Source organism: Manacus vitellinus, unplaced genomic scaffold (genome assembly GCF_001715985.3).
Source record: "Manacus vitellinus isolate BGI_N305 unplaced genomic scaffold, ASM171598v3 scaffold_68_pilon, whole genome shotgun sequence".
Lineage (NCBI taxonomy): Eukaryota > Metazoa > Chordata > Aves > Passeriformes > Pipridae > Manacus > Manacus vitellinus.
Window position 1 is genome coordinate 2,771,871 of NW_021940744.1, and position 17,077 is coordinate 2,788,947.

Below are 17,077 nucleotides of genomic sequence, written 5' to 3' on the forward strand. Positions count from 1 at the left end.
ATGCAAAGCTTCTCTGTCTAATCTATCTGTTCCCTCATTTACACCTTTTCACAAGCACATACCTTCCACACCATCCCCAGATAAACAGATCAAGAAACTGATATAATTTTGATAATAGGAATTGCTACTTGTAAAGCATCACAACCTGGTATGTGTTTAGGTCTTAAAGTTCAAACAAAAATGATTTCCTCTGAAGGGGATTTGCATTTGGCATAAAGGGCTGGAAATTCAATGATTTTGGAGGGCATTATCCAGGTCCATGTTTCTAGACCTGGAAAGATGGTCACTTAAAGCTTTAATTTTGCTTTGCTTGTGCAAGCAGTTTCACCAAAGCCAGTCACTTAACTGGTGTCATGTCTTTGTTATGCCCAGCTAACTGGAATAAGAGAGGCTGTTCAAGTATATCACCATCAGAAATTAAACTCATTGATGTTTTTCAGATCCAGACATTCTTAAAAAATGTACTGGGCTACAAATACGTTTTTTCTACTGGAAATTTATCAACTCACAATCCCAAAACCTCTCTTTGAGCTGCTCTTCCCTGTTACCAGCCTGTGAGCCACTGGATTGAAAATGATAGTGGAAGACCTTTTATTGGTTCTTCTCCATAATCTGAAATTCCAAATTAATCAGCTCAAATAAACCTTGCAAGAGCACAAGGAAATATTATTCCAGACCATATGCTGGGGTGAAAATTGTAAATCAGAGCATGTTGACGTGCACCCCCACAACTGAATCCCCCAGGATTTTTACTAACACTGTCTGTCAGGAGCACACCTGTGTCAATGAGTCTGATGAGAACACAGGAGAGAAACCCAACATGGTCTTGTCTTTAACTCAATAGCTTCATTTTCTAATACTTTCATTTTTGCAGCTGTTCATGAACACAACCCATTTTAAAACAGCCTCTGAAGGAGCACTTCTTAAACCACATGAACACTGTGCTGCAAAGAGCTCCTCACTTGTCCAGGAGATTCCTTTTTTTTGCCTTTTGCACACTGGAATTGTACACTTGTTAGGTGTAATTACTTCAGAAGGATTTCAGTGGTCACTAAAACCTAGTCCACTTTCATCCACATCATATCTTATAAACCCTTCCTCCTATTCATAGGATTGGGAAGGTTCTCTAACTTCATATATCCCAGATTTACTTTAATGATTACAAACCTTCTTGAAATAGCCAGCCTAAATTTGTTCATAGCCAGTTTATACAAGTTTGGTTTTAAGACAGTGATGGCTTTTGGTTTAAATAGTTCACCTCACTTTATAACATGTACATTGACAGGATTGTATCCACTTTCAGCTCTCATTTGGCAATATTTAGGGGGGGGAAAGAATTTCCACCTTAAAAAAAAAAGCTAGGCTCTTCCTTCCCCTGATTTTCACATCTGTTTCAGATTTTAAATCATTTTGCTTCAACAAAACTCCACAGCATCCCTGAGGAGATTTCCTCAGCACCTTACTTGACAGCATGAATACTCCCCTATCTCTGTAGAAATTACCTCTTCTGATACAATGTAGGTCCTTTGCATAATTTCACAATCACTCTTTCCATCCTGGTAGCCTCTCATCTCGTTCTGTTTGGATTTAAATTCCTTTGTCTGGGTTGCTGATTTACATAAGAGGCACAGCGTTCCCTTTGTGTATTAAATAACAAATTATAAACTCAATTTTTCTTGCCAAAATACTTATTGATACGAACTACAGGAGTCACCTTCCATAAAATATTGACACAGCATTCCCATGAATCTAGAGGTTTTCAGCAGCCATCCAGATGCTTTCTTGGCATTTTTCTGATGAATGCCACCAAAAAATGTGGCAATTATTAAATTTCCTGCAGGAGGGTATTTCCTCTGGAGAATTATAGGGAATAGCACACTATAAGGAATGCCACATAACCACCACAACCAGTCCACCATTTCCAACTTAAAGTTGGTACCATCAGGTGGAATTGTTTAGTGTTCTTCAATGCAGATTAAAACATTATTGTCTCATTCAGTTCAGTCCTGTAACACTGGAAACTCTTGCCTTTGTGGACATATACACCCCAGAATCAACTTGTTTGCCCAGGGACATAACTGATCTTTAATTCACAGAGTAAAATATGGGTGACTGGGGATTTTTCTACTGCTGCCTCCCCATAACTGATGCACCAGTTGTTTCATCACAATTGGTTTATGCTACGAAAGCCAGATAAGGAGATAAGGCAAAGTATAACTTTCATGTTTAAAATTCACATTATGCTGAAGTTATGACCTCTCTTAAGAAATTGGGCTCAGTCAATCAGTGTGTTCCTTGGTGCAAATCTTTGGCTTCATCCCTTAATTTATAACAGAGTCATGGTCAGATGGACACTTGGCAATAGTGACCAGAGGGTGTGGATACAAAGCAGCTGCTGGCATATGAACAGGGAGATTGACTTTCAGCTGAAAAGGGGAAGATTTAAATTGGATATTAGGAAAAAAAAATAATAAAATTGTCTTCAGTCATTCTGTGTCTGACCCCACTGGGCTACCAAGATCCTCCCAGGAAGGGTTCAAAACGGGAGACAACCCACTGGAGTCCTTCACCCTGCACATCTCACTCATCCTCAGTGAGGGAATGAACTGACCAATTAGGCTCCAGATCCTACAGCCCTGGAAAGCTCATGGCACAGCAACTGGGATTAAATTTGCAGCGTGTGGCTCGCACCAAGGGCACCATGCTCGGCACTACTTCCTAATGGGATCATATTTTATGGGGAAACTTTGCAGTAAGGTTTGGTTTGGAAGGGCCAAACCAAAATTATGCAGCTTTTTTTTCGATCCAAATAGCTCTTTTGACTTCCCAGCTCATTTCTTGAACAGAACAGGCAGAGAATAGAACTAAACATGAGAAAAACTTTCTGTGGGATTGCGTAAATCAAATTGAAACCTATGCACAAACCCAAATAAACATTAACGATATGATTACAGATCTATAAAACTTAACAATGTTGCTGTAATGATGGCTGAAAGGAGAAAAATTCTCAAGGACCCAATTGTAAGAGCTGAAATGAAATACAATTCCATCTTTCATGTTTTTAGTAAGATAATTTCGGTTCAGTGTTGACTAATACAGAATAATGGGAATAAAATATGCTGCCTCAGTCTCTGCATTATTGGCTTTACATTATTGGTCCTGACAGCTGGCTTTTAAAATGCAGTAAATATTGGGCAATGCTGTTCTGTTAAGACAAGCCACTTCATCAAGCATATTTCCAAATCACACTTTATTTTCAAAATGTGTTTAATTTGCCTGTATATGGCAAAGAAGCCCATTGAAAAATTGACCTGCAACAGAGTGCCCTCTACCGTATGTATTTGGGAAAGAAAAATAGAGCAAGTTTCTTAAAAATAAAATCTTTACAGACTGAGGCTAGCACTTTTCTCACAGGCCACTGGACACTGAACTGAATATAATATTCATGTAGGCATATATCACTCTTACCTTGTTCTAAAGGGCTGGGTATCACTAGAGAATAATAGCTTAAAATAGGTATGAAATTTGTCCAGACTCTTTCATGGTTTTCAGTGAAATCAGTGTGTGTCTTCCCATACCAAAATAGCCTGTGTTCATGGCATGGACAGTTATTAGGGAAGCTGGAAATTTGTCCTGTATTGCCCTGTTGCCCCACTTTTTCTTGGCTGCCAGGAGGGAACTGTCACAATATGAAGCAAAAAATATCTCTGCTTAGAGATGTGCTTTCTCAGTCCTTAATCTCTCCTGGTCTCTCATTTCTCCCCTTCTGTCTGTCTGCCATTAGGTCACTCCTATTAGACTGACCTTTCCTTTTCATTCCCATGTCCTTGATAATGCTATTGGATGTCACTGAGGTGCACCCTGTGCAAAGTGATTGAGAAGGCAGTTCACCAGTGCTGTCTCAAAAGAGCAGAAGCTCACAGGTCACAAACAAATCATTGAAGCAATTCCACAGCAGGGCCCAAATTCTCAACCAGACCTATACTTTCGAAGCCTTCCCCTGGTTTTTTGTTTCTGAGTCTGAACTGGGCCGTCCAATGCTGAGTTTTGGGATGGACCAAACACCTGCAACCTCTGTTAAAAATCATGGTGGCTCTTACCACTCAGTCCCTCAGGGAGGAGAAAACCATTCCTCAAAACATCGGTATAAACGAACATTAAACTTTTTTTTGAGCCACTTTTGAAATGCCCTCATTTGTACCACGAAACCCCTGCTCTGTCAGCAGCACGTGCAGAGCCACAATTTCACTCTGAAAGCCTCAGCCTACGTCTTGATGACCCACACTGAGAGCAGCAGAACCTGGTGCACAACCAAAGGCGATCCACGCTCGCACTCTGAAACCAAAGGTGGTGTTTGAATAATCCCTGAGACACTTTTTGACTGTGCCATTAGGACAGAGCAGAGGTAGGCAGCAAACAACAAAGTTTTCCAGAGCAACATAAGCAATTATCAAAAAACAGAAACAAACACAAGCAGCATTCCCGTGGTAGACAGCGGCCTTGCAAATGGCCTTGCACATATTTCAACAATGAATTTGCTGTCTGAGGATTCGTTCCCACAACTGCATCTTTTCCTTAAGGAAACCCTTACCGATAATTTTACAGCTTCTAAGGATGATATCTCTGCAATTGCTTTCCCTTTGCTTCATACCTGTAAATCTTGTATCTTGTGCTAAATCCCTGTCGACTTCTGTCCACAAAATCTGTGTATTCCTGTGAGCGATGGAAGGGTCCCTTATCAGAGAGGAGCCAGTCGAAGGGGCTTGTGACATGCTGGTCCGAGACAGCAGCAACCGCTAACCCCCAGCAATGAAGACTCAGTGCTATCCACTCCCATAGAGCCATCAGAGAGAGCAATTCAGCACCAGCACTGCAGCGCCATATCATGCTTCCACTGGGGACTTAGAGCCTTCATTCTCTTAGCTTTCCCTCAACACCTAGACAAAATACACAGTCAATTAGATAAGCACACACTAGGCATCCCTTGGAAGTAGAAACAAGTTTCCTTTCTTTCAGCTTAAAGAGATAGTGGCCTCTACTTTATTACATTTTACATTAGCATAAACCCCACTAGGCTAGTTAACAGTGGAGTGCTTCAGTACTTCAAATGCTGTGAAACTAATGTCTTCATTAACATCATCAGTGATAATATTTACTGTTGAAGGGAAACCTTCACAAATCATCAGGGAAGGGATTGTTGGGGGTTTTTTCCCAGCCATGCCAGTCTTTAATGAAAAATAAGCAACATGACAATTCTTGCCTGATGCAGCAGCACAAAATCATTCAGCAGTGGCAGTGCATAAGCTCACAGTTCACATATTGGACAGAAAACAGGGGAGATGCAGAAGACCCAGCTGCCTTCTTTTTGAATGAATTTTTTAATGTCCTTGGAGAAGCCAGGCAGTGGCTTGTCTTCACTGCAACCTGTAGTTACCAGGCTGTGGTTACTGTGTTCAAAGCAGCGTGGCAGGACAGTGACTGCTCTGCTTGACAGCTCTGGAGCTGCCCACAGTGAGGAGTTGAGGGAGTTATTCCAGCTCCAGACACTGCAAGTTTGAGTATCCCTGACAGCAGCATTTTGCTTTCAGTCCAATTCACTCCAACCCAATGGCTCAGCCTAGAAACAATTTTTAAATGCACCCTAAACAAGTTTTTGTGTGCCCAATCACAAATCAAGAATTGATTGCCTCGTGTAGGAACTCAGTGAAGACAAGCCAGAGTTTCCCTCTATACGTCAGACCCACACCTGTGGAATGGGATAATGATTCTTTATCCTGCTCAGATTTTGTGAAAACATCTATGCAAGAGCATGAAGTTCTCAGAAATGCTGAAATGACAAAAGGCCATGTAGATTCCTAAATATATAGAAGCAATCATTTCTAGTTTTCAGTCTAAGACAAAACAGCACATAATGAATTAAAATGTATGAATGTGAGAGCTTTCATTTCTCTAGCTGATGGGTTTACAAGGAACAAAATTTCTGATTCACATTCATTCAAATGAGCACTGGTCATGACATTCTTACAGTGCCCACTGCTGTAACTTTTGTAACTTGGTGGGAAATTCTTCCTTACCACCAGTAATTTGATCTGTGGGTGCCCCCCCAAAAGAAGGATAACTCCAACAGGACACTCCTGCAACTGCACACTCAGCACCCCCCGTTAATTCCACTGAATCATTAATATGAGACATTAATATTCTGAAGAGTCTTTTGTGTAAATTACAAACAGATCAGCTGCAGGAAGGTAAAGGCCTCCACAGGAGCACAGAGGTTCATGTGAACAGGAATTTACACTCTGAGAATATACAATAGCCTGTCTGTGCACCCAGAGAAATACTCAAGGTTTATGTGATGTAATTGTTTGTAACACGATCTGGACATGATCCTGCAAACAATAAATGTGTGAAGAAAGCCCCTGTTCATATTTCATGCTGAGCATTTACCCAGGCACTGAGTTGTAACCATAAGCAGTCACAGCCATGCAGTTGTTTATGACCATAAAACACAGACTGCATTAATTTTATAAATCCTTCTGAAATGAGATTCCACAAGTCTACAACAGAGAGCTCCCTTTAACTTGTCCTCCCAAGCCATCACTTCCACACAAAAAAGCTGCATATCTGTGTGCTGTGTGAAGTTTGAGTATCACCTTCCTAGACTGGTGCTTTTTTTTTTTCCTTCACAGGTGGAAGTTCACGTATCTGAGGTTACACCACCACGTAACCTTCCTCCCAGTGCATGAAAAAGTCTGCAGAGATCAGAAGCAGAACTGAAAAAGGAATAGATTGCTCTTCTGGCCCATAAATGCCATGATCATCATTTCATTGCCACTTCCTGTTAAAAATTAGCTCAGTGTCAATGGAGAAAACATGTCAGTCACTTCCAGACAGGCCAGAGCAGCCTTTGCATGATAACAGAGAGAAAAATCCACAAATGCTTCTGTTTCTTCTTATCATTAATCAGGGAAAAATACATTGCACAGCGTTCTCATTACCCTCCATCATCCTTGGCACAGATGAGCAGACCCTGGGCATCACTTCTTGCCATTATGTGAAGCTACAGAGAGTGTAATGAGAATTTTAATTTTCATACCAACTGCTGTTACAGAATTTCAAACTTTCCTGTTGAAAAAGTCACGTAATTGTTTGAATGAGAAGAGGTAGGAGTTTGCTTTTTCAGGTACTTATTAACACTCAAACTGTTTCAGGTCATTAAACTGTAATGATGACTAATTGAGTCCCTTTTGAATTTAAAATGATAATATTAGGATTGGAAAATGAATTATTTTGTATATGTAGCATCTTCCTAAACCTAGACCAAATGAGCACTTGGAAAGGAGTGATGAAGAGCCAGGACTTTATTCTTGCCTTGGTGCTGCACCTCGTGGTGTGTCATAAATGAGCCAGTGGTGAAATACCTCCAGAGAACCTGTGCAGTTACAGAAGAAAATAATCTCACTGTTTTAAAGACCTGTGAAGGTATTTCTCAAAAGAGTATAAATATACAGGCAGTTCTTAAGGAGAGTAAAATCACATGTGCACTTCTAACTGATACTTATCTACTTGTCTGTGTTGTCCAGTCACTGTAAAATCACTCTGCAGAGTATTAATTCCCATAATACCCTTCAGAAGGAAACTTTTACCTCTATTTAACAAAAAAGGGACTGGAACACGAAAAGACCAAGGCTAAGTGGGGGTTTAAGCTGTTAAATGTCTATTTCCTATGAAAAAAATAATTCAGAAAATTCTAGACAAAGGATTTTTGCGAAGATTAGAGTAGGAAAAATACCTCACAATTTTGAATACTCAAATTCTCCAGTGAATGCAAATGCCCTGAAAACATTTTACAAAGACTGCTGCAGTCCTGTGGAACATACAAAGATTGCAGTTCCAACAGCCATCAAAGAACTCCAGGGAAGAATCAATCTGAACCGAATTCGCTGTAGACAAAGGGTGGGAACTAAAACACCTGTTAAGTGACAGAGCTGGTAGATTTTCAGGTGGAGAAGACATTCTTCAGAGAACAACTGATGCAATATTTATTCTGCCATAAAAGCTGTCATGTCAACAGGCTGTTACTGAAGTGCTGGCTTAGAGGACAATCCTCACGTAGAGATGCTCTGCACAGTTGCTGTCTGTTATCCCCATGGTTTCACCCAGCTAACACTTGTAAATGCTGTTAAGTTTTTAGTCCTTCCTCTTCTAAATTCTGAGGTCAGAGAGAATTCCAGGAGCTCAGTGGGCTAAATTCTTCTTTGTCAGGAATCTCGTCTCCTCACTGAAATCAGTGCAGAAGGAATTTGACTCAGCACTTTCTGAAAATACCACAGCTGAGTCCCAGCTCTCATGAACACGTAAAGGTGCTGAAGGTTGGCAAAATCCATGTATTTATGTCATCAGAGAATATGGTGCTGGCAAGTGCAATGCCAGCATTGTGGTCACTGGGACAAATTTCAGCTGTGAACAAAAACACAGGGTGTCTGTAGTCTTTTTTTTTTTTTTCCTCATGTTGTAGGGCAAACCCCACCTACCTGAGTCTTCCTTTTTTATGTGAATACTTTTTAACATTAAAAATTGCATATAATTACATATGGGTAGTTTATGAACTCACTAACACAGCTAAAATAGTGCAAATGAGAATGTCTGCTTGATTTGCTCACAGAACATTAATTGATAAACCATGTAAACCAAGATATACAGAATAATGTGCAGCCAGCTCAGATGTGTGCACAGCAGTGCTCAAGAAAAAGCACATCAGTAAGTTTAAATCCTTTCTAAAGTGGAAATTGTGGAAAAAGAAATCTGTGGTCCCCTCAGTGCAGGCAGCCTTCTCTTTTCTAAGAGGTGAGAGTCTCCTATAAAACAGATGTGCTGACACACAGCAGAGACAGAGCTGCTAAATTACTGCTTCACTAGTGGAGGAATTTTTTACAGAAGACTCAACAAAGTTGATGTTAGGCCTCATCAGTACCTTTTTTGGGCCACATCTACCTGCAGTTCTCAAGAATCAAAGTAAATAACTGTATAATAACTGTACAATAACTGTACAATAATTTAATAAGATCAGGGTTGGGTTTTTTTCAATATTTCTCTACTCTGCAAGCCTGGGGCGTATCTGAGGCTTTGGTCTGAGATCCCACAGAGATTTCCTTCTGCCAGTGGAAATGCAGAAGACCAGGATCTCTCTGAAGTCCTTTGTTTTTTATGCTCACTAGAATTCCCAAGAAAATGATGAAACATCCCAGCCCTCAGTGGAAAATTTAGGATCCTCTGTGATGAAGTGGGACTGCTACAACTTTAAATCAATGGTGAGAAGCAATATTTTCTCCACTGCAGCTGGATGGGGAGCAGTGAAGCTCAGAGAAGGCAAGATAAGTCAGGAGACCATTTTTTTTTCCAAAGGTATTTTGACACTGAAAAATGGAAAGACATTTTACATAAAGAATAAAGTAATAGCCTGCGTCTCAGAGATTGCTCTTATCTGCTCTAAGACCCTGGGTTTATCTCTTTATGTGTCTCTGCTTTCACTTCCCCATCTGAAGTGTGATGATCATGTTGCCCACCTTTGTAAAGAACCACAGGACCTACTTTGTTATCAGCAGTGATTCTTTATTTTTTTTTCCCAAGGAGCAATTTTTCGACTGCTACCAATTTTAAATGAATGAGACCTGGGAGGCATCTGCCCTTGGAATTCTCACACAGCCCAGTGTAAATGAAACAGCCACCAAGCTGATGATGTGCTGTGGAAGAAAAGAGCAGAAAATGCTGCAATCAGTAGCAGCTACAGAGGAGAAGGGTAGAGCAGAGAGCAGAAAAAGCACCTCCCTTGTGCTCTGCTCTGGGCTCGGAGCCATCACAGGGGTTCTGCTCTTCAAAGGAGGAGATGTAAATCTACAGGAAAAAAACTCTCCCCAGCTGAACTTCCTGAAGGATAGCAAAAGGATTTGTGGACTGGGGTGGGCTGTTCTGTCCTGGGCTCGTGGTCAGATGTTGGGCAGAGGTTTAGCTCTCTCAAATTTGGAGTCCCAAAAACAAGAGACTCAACGTGTACGTTCGGTAGCACGAAGAAACAGAACAGGAGTTTGGGGAGCTGGAATCACAGAGCCCAATAGTTTGGGTTGGAAGGGACCTTAAAGCCCATCCCACACCTTCCACTAGCCCAGGCTGGTCCCATGGACCAGGCTGGAGGATGGTGAGCTCTCCCTGCCATCAGATCCAACACACGTGAGCTCCAGGGTCCAGCCTGTGCCACTGTGGGGTGGCACCTGGACACAAAAAGTGTCTTTGTCACCAGGTGATTTTCAGCAAGGAGGATTGAATCACCTTGGTCTCTGCTACTCATTGTGAGCTACGATCCTCTGAAAAAAAAATTTGAAAGGAGAAAATAATTCTATGTCTAAAATCCTTAAGTGAGTTTCACATTCCAGGCTTAAAAATAAGCAAGGTCTTCACATCAGGTCCTGGTATCAGCTTTGACTACATGCACCCTAAATCAACATCTTTCCTTTGTTCAAACAGAGCTTCATCCACTGCCAGATTTGAGCTTTATTCTTCCCTGTCTAAGACAAGGACAAGACCCCTGTAACTACATCCTCAAAAGCTGAAACAGGGAACTAATGGGATGTCTGATTGTTAATATTTTTTTAAAACAATCCTGTTATCTTTTCCTCATCTCAGCCTTCAGAGCAGAGGAGTAAAAATAAAATGCATGCACAGAAAGAGAGAGTATCTGTCAGCCTGACCTCTGCCACCATCTCCAGCTCTGTCTGGAACGTGAGAGCTGCTTGCTGAAGGTTCCAGCTCTTGCCCATGGAGTGGGCCTGGGTGTTTGCTCTGTCCCTGCAGAATTCCACTCCTGCAAGTGCCTGTGAGGCTGGAATTGGATGGACCCATGTGCTTTCTGTTGCCTGCCAGCACAGCCAGTGCCATGTCCCTCACCCGTGCAGCCCGTGCTGCCTGGCAGGCGTGCCCAGGTAATTGTTTCAATGCCTGATATTTGTAAAAGACCTGATTTTTTTTTCCTTTGCTGCCCAAATCATGATGTATAAATTCCCTGAGGCACTTTTTAAATGCCTTAATCTAAGTTCATCCTCCTGTGCAAACGGATGCTTATGTGTTTTAGCTGATGATGTAGAGCAGCATCCCCAAATTGCCATTACAGTCTTTCTGCCTTAACAAGTGAATCTGTTCCTGCAAGGAACCTACTGAGGGGAAGAAATTAGCTGTCAAGGCTCTGAGTGCACACACAGGCCTCAATAGACCTGACCAGCCTCATCTGGGTCCTCCCCCCACCTCTGGGGGCTGACCAGGGGCTCCAGGACCTCCAGTCCCAGCTGGTGTGGTGCTGGTGTGACTGTGTAGGTGAATAACTGAAAGGGAGAAATCACTGAATCAGGGAACACTTTGGGTTGGAAGAGACCTTAAAGCCCACCCAGTGCCACCCCCTGCCATGGGCAGGGACACCTTCCACCAGCCCAGGTTGCTCCAAGCCCCGTCCAACCTGGCCTTGGACACTTCCAGGGATGGGGTAGCCACAGCTTCTCTGGGCAACCTGTGCCAGGGCCTCCCCACCCTCCCAGGGAACAATTTCTTTTCAATGTCCAATCTAAATCTTCTCTCAGTTTAAAGCCATTCCCCATTTTCCTATCACTACATGATCCTGTAAAATCCACCCAGTCTCTTTGAATGCCTCAGTTCCTTGTCTTTAAATGGGTACTAGCACCTAAATTCTTGGTAGACAACATCTGTCAGTCACACAAGGAGCTAAAATGAAGTTCATTTCTGGAATTGGTGAGCAGCACCTTGACTGAGCTCTGGATTTCAACTGACCAACACCCAGGATGCCACAAAGCCACAGAAAAACCTGTTCCTTTGAGAGCCTGAAGTCTGCTCCAGGCTGGATGACTGCACATTCCAGATCATGAAAGTTCACAGGGGATGAAATCTCCATCTTTGCAAGTCCACAGGCGCACATGGACTGTCCCACCAGCAAAAACTCTTTGCTTGAAAACTGCACATTTCAGTCTTAAGTCACTCCTGCCTTGCACAAGTTATGCAGAACATCCTCCCAAACTGTCCACAAATTTTCAGCTAAAGCACCTGATGGTGTGAAAAAATGTTAGAAGGGAAACAGAACAAGCTCCCTTTGGGTAACTTTGGGAGCTGCACTACGGAAAAATCACAACGTAGGGAGAGGTTCTGGTCCAGCATTTCCTCAGGTACAAACCAACAAGTGTTGCTGTGACACACAATTTTTCATACTGGAGCACTGAAGTTAGTAGAAAATCACAAGGGGAGACAGATATTTAGAAGCCTGAATTCCAGCTTAACTGGAATTTTTTTAAACTCAACTCTTAACTCGAAATCATTCAGCACTCTCTGCTATGATAATCTCATTGGGTGTGTTTTAATGGCAATTAAGTTTGGTCCTTAGGATTTCTGAGTACCACACCCCAAAAATAAATAATAACTGATCACTGAGAAGTCATGACACACCAGTTCTAGCAGTATGTCTCCTGTTCACCCACGACTTTTAGTCCCCAGATAGTTCCCTGACCCAATTTAGCAGCTAAGTATCAGTGGGCTATGAAGAGACCAAGACACATGAGTTGGTTGTATCCAGGAAACCACAGTAGAGTAACAAACAGCCCTTTCCTCTTTAAATTCATCCTTATAAACTCTTTTTAACCCCAGGGCTGTTACAGCTGTGGCCATCTAGAGTGGCAGGAAGCAGCTATTTACACGTTGTGCACTAAAACTTTGGTTCTAGAGCCTTTCCAGCCCGAGGACAAATCCAAATATAACTGATTAATGCAGAAGGGCTAAAATGGGATGGGGTGGGAGGAAACTTTGCTCACCAACAGATTGCTGAACTGAAGGTTCGGTTTACAGAGAGGAAGGAGAGCACTTGGAGCTGAGTTACCTTGAAGTACAGCTCTGATTCTACTGCATAACCCTTGACAAGTCCCTCAACCTTCTTGGATTACAGTTTCTGTCCCTAACATCAGGGGAAAAAAAGGTGTTGTGAAGCCTGAACAATCAATGCCTATAGAATACTTTCAATTTACTGGATGGCAAAACTGTTATAAAGTAAAAGGAAGATGTTCATTGCACTAACAGAGGGGCTGGCTATTTTTGTTGCTGCTTAAAGATTCTGTTTCTGGAGATTTTGCAACAAACACTCAGAAAAGGATGGAGAGGAAAGGAATTGTCAGTCTCAGGCAAAAATAGAAGTTTCTTTGAAGCTGTTGGAGTGCTAATATTGTTTGTACAATAATGAGTGGTGTTTAGCTGTTCTCTGGACTTAATGAGAGGGGCAAAAAAGCAACGAACTATTTTGATTGCAGTGGGGACATTTACAAAATCCAGCCTAGTTTCATGTACTTCCATCCCCTCAGATATTACCTGAGCTAATCCAAAATCCTGTTCATATTTTGAAATAATGTGGTTGGTTTGGGTTTTTTATTTCTAAGAATGAATTTCTCTGTTTAGAGGTTCTGGCTCAGGCATGAGACAGAGCCCTGTAATTTTAGCTATCAAGGATTTACTCTCTTCTGGACTTTATTTTTCATGTGAAAATTAGTGGTTAGAGCTCAGATCAGGAGTTAGAAATAACATCCATAAAGGTCTAATGGCATGAATGCACCCTTCTGGATGCACTGTCAGAAGAATGGATTATTTTATATATTTTATTTCTTAACAAGGATATCTCATAGAATGGTAATGCTTTCATTTTGTCCTTCTATTATGTCTTTCAGATAAAACTGCTCCTGAACTCATGGCATATTTTACAGCTGGTTTCACAGGTGGTGTAGGTGGTTTTCAGCCTGCTATAAATGGAATGGTTAAAACTCCTTTCAGGTTCCTCATCCTCAAACTATTTATGCCAGCAAAAATAAACCAACAAACTTACATCACCTGTTGTGCAAACTCCCTAGAACAGGACTCAGAGAAGCTTCAAGAGATGGTTTCACAGCTGCTCCTACTGAAAGCTGTTGCATGATTTTTCCTAAGTCCCTTAGCACAGTGTTCTAAGCCTGTAGCTGGTACATGGGCAGTAGCCAGATCCTCTTAAATGTTCATGTTACACCTATTAATTTTTTATAGTGAGAGTAGGGACTTAATGGCTGACTGAGCAAAGATTCAAGCTGCAACAAGCCAGTCTGGGCCTAATTGAAGCTTAGGATGGATAAAGCTTGATTGTAACAAGTAATAATTATGTCCTATGTACTGGGCAGCCCTCTGTCTCACATAAATCTACCACCAAAGCTGCCTTGTGAGGCTTGATTCTAGACAAGTTTACAAAAAATTAAGAAATTGCAGAGAAAAAAAGGTCTGCTAGAAGATGTCTTTCTTGTGAACATCATGCTACAAGGAGAGAAAGTCTGGCCTTCAGAGTCTCATCAGGAACTGCAATCTCTCCACTGTTTTAATTCAGCTATGAGACACTCTAAAACCACATTAGTACCAAATTATCACTATTTCTTGCCGTAGCTCATAGAATAACACATCCTTATTTAGTAGAAAGTTGCAAAGCTAATGTTGAAGAGCTTTAAACTCTCAGCCAGTGTCTTTACAGTGCAGAATGAGAGGCAGACAGTCTGGTTATCAGGAGTTACAGATCACTGCAGTCTCTCTAAGTATGAGGCTCATCACTTTTCTTTATAATAGCCTCTTTTTGTCTCTCCAGAAAGACACAGAAAATGTTCTAGGCTTTGCCTGGCCAAGACAAACCAGCACGAAGAAATTAAGCTGGTTTATAAATGAGTGCCTTTCAAAAAAAGCCACTACCATCTCTTCAACTAAATGTGAATCAATCTAATAAACTTAAGCTAACAGAGAGTTTAAAGGGTACTTAGGTAGTTATGAAAGCTTTTACTTTTCAAGCCAATGAGTCAGAGTCACATCCCACAGGAGCAGTGACTTTAAAAAGAGAACATCACCAGCTAATGGCTCTGTGTGAAATAAATCCACAGTCTCCAGAGATTGGCAGCAGGATGAATCTCCACCTGCATAAACACTGTTGTTTTACCTAAACAAGCATCTTCATTGGAAATGGTGGTACAGAATTAAGGAATAAGGGGATTCATCCAAGAAATGCTGACCATTCTGGAGAAAAAGAGGTTGGTTATCAGCTGTGACCTAAAATACGGCGATTTTAACCTTTAGGGCAGCACATTAAGTATACAAACCAAATAGGATTGCTGAAGATAAAAACTGTAACATATATTTGTTCTCTGTGTCCACCAAATTGTTAATGAATAGGGATCAATAACATTTTTGGTGAAAAATAGCTAATTAAGACATATGCTTGGGCTACCACCTCCCTCCACAATACCATTTTTCAGTATGTGGCAGTATTTCTCATCTCCTTAGAAACAGAGATTTGAAATAGAGAAAGGGGGAAAATAATAATAATAATAAAATAAGTAGCAACATTTATAACAGATTTTAATATTCCCATCTGATTTCAGAGTGGTCACCCATGTTCAGTTAACCAGGTGGGTTTTTTTTTATTTCCAGAAGATTTATAAGTACTGAAAGAGCTAAATTAGCTCCACAGAACTCTCATAGTCATCATGAATAATATGGGATTAGAGGTATAGAGCAGTGTTCTGATTCCCCAGATTTAAGTTCTTTACTTGCCAACGTGTAATAAATGCCTTACAAACCACTTTTCTCATTAATCAAGAGCTGGTAGATGTGGCAGTGAAGGTGTTACTGTGAATTAGCAGAATCTGCTAATCACCATTAATGTAACTGTTACAGTAAAGGCATCTGATGGACGAGCCTTACAATCTCACCTCATTATAAGAGGAACCACTACAGTTTAATAGTCTCAATTTAGCTCACAGTACATAGTGCTTGGCCAATCTTCTTTTGAAGGTGGGACAGAATCTGTGGCCTTTGTGAGAGGCTCATCAGTCAAACACCAAAAGCCTTGGCGTGGCAGAGGGTCCTTCTCTCCTCCCATCAGGGCATTATTTTGGGGCACATACAGGAGGTGAAGCCTTTCCATGGGAGCTGGGGAACAGCCTGGGCTAAATAATCCATGCCATGGTGCAAGGCAGGGCAAAAGAGTAACTCTACAGCCTCTGGGTGTGGAGCAATGTCATGCATATTTATATCTGTACGTGCTTGTGTATCTACAGACTGTATTTGTGTGTGCACACAAACTGGGGTGCACATGAAGGACTAACTTCAGAGCTACCAGACCAAATAATTCCAGTTTCCAGCAGGATGACCACCTGAGTTTCAAGGTGCTGCCTGGCTCATGGGGGGGGTCTCTGTTAAATTCCTCAACTTCAAACAAAAAATGTTGATTTATCACTGGTGGTAAGAGTACTGAGGCCTCAACCAGTGTAAGATCAGGTTAAAAAATCCTTCACTTCAGTAGTTTAATATTATTTGACTCAAGATATGCAAAGCCTCAGACTGCTCAGTATGCAGCATGTAACTTCATGATGCCCTCTTTTTTTTTGTTTTTTTTCCTTCTAAATCTGAAGTTCGTCTTAGTTCCAAAATATTGTTTTGGAAATTGATCTTGCCTCCAAAGTTAATAGCAATGCTCTGGACTCCTTTAATTGTGCAAGATCAGGCCCTCCCTGAACATGCACATCTTGAACAAAGCTAGGAAGAGAACGTGGCTGAAAATTTGTTTTTAAAAAATGCTCTCTTATGGTGGTATAAGATGAGATCAAAAAGAACAGCAAGACAACTTCTTCATGAAATGACTGTAAGGTGCTACCTGCAGCTCCAACAGGACAGTTTGCTTCAGTGCAACCTTTCTGAAGGAGCATTTGAGCTCTATTTGTCAAAATGTATTGCTGGTGATTTTTCTCCATATGAGATTACCAGTGTTTCAGGAGAGAAAATAAAAAATAAAATCAGTGTCTTCTTCAGGTTTTGAGGGGAGACAGAGCTTTGGGATGATTAAGGGCTGCACTAGGCATAAATGGCAGCTAGAAAACTGTGTCTCTAGAAACTGTCATCTGATAATTCCCACTACTCTTTTTTTCTTCTAAGAAAAACTTAGGTGAGTTGTTTGATCTTCCAATCTTTCCTTCAGATTTCAAAA

At 41.3% G+C, this 17,077-nt stretch overlaps 1 protein-coding gene across 1 annotated transcript in view; it reads right to left on the minus strand.

Annotated features, from left to right (window-relative positions):
* The window catches only part of BRINP3 (BMP/retinoic acid inducible neural specific 3), a 154,113-nt gene that overhangs the window by 131,866 nt on the left and 5,170 nt on the right, over nt 1–17,077 (minus strand). The window contains exon 2 of the mRNA XM_018083851.2: nt 4,652–4,937. Coding sequence (XP_017939340.1) covers nt 4,652–4,887 — 236 coding nt within the window. The 5' untranslated portion in view covers nt 4,888–4,937. The remainder of the gene's footprint in view (nt 1–4,651; nt 4,938–17,077) is intronic.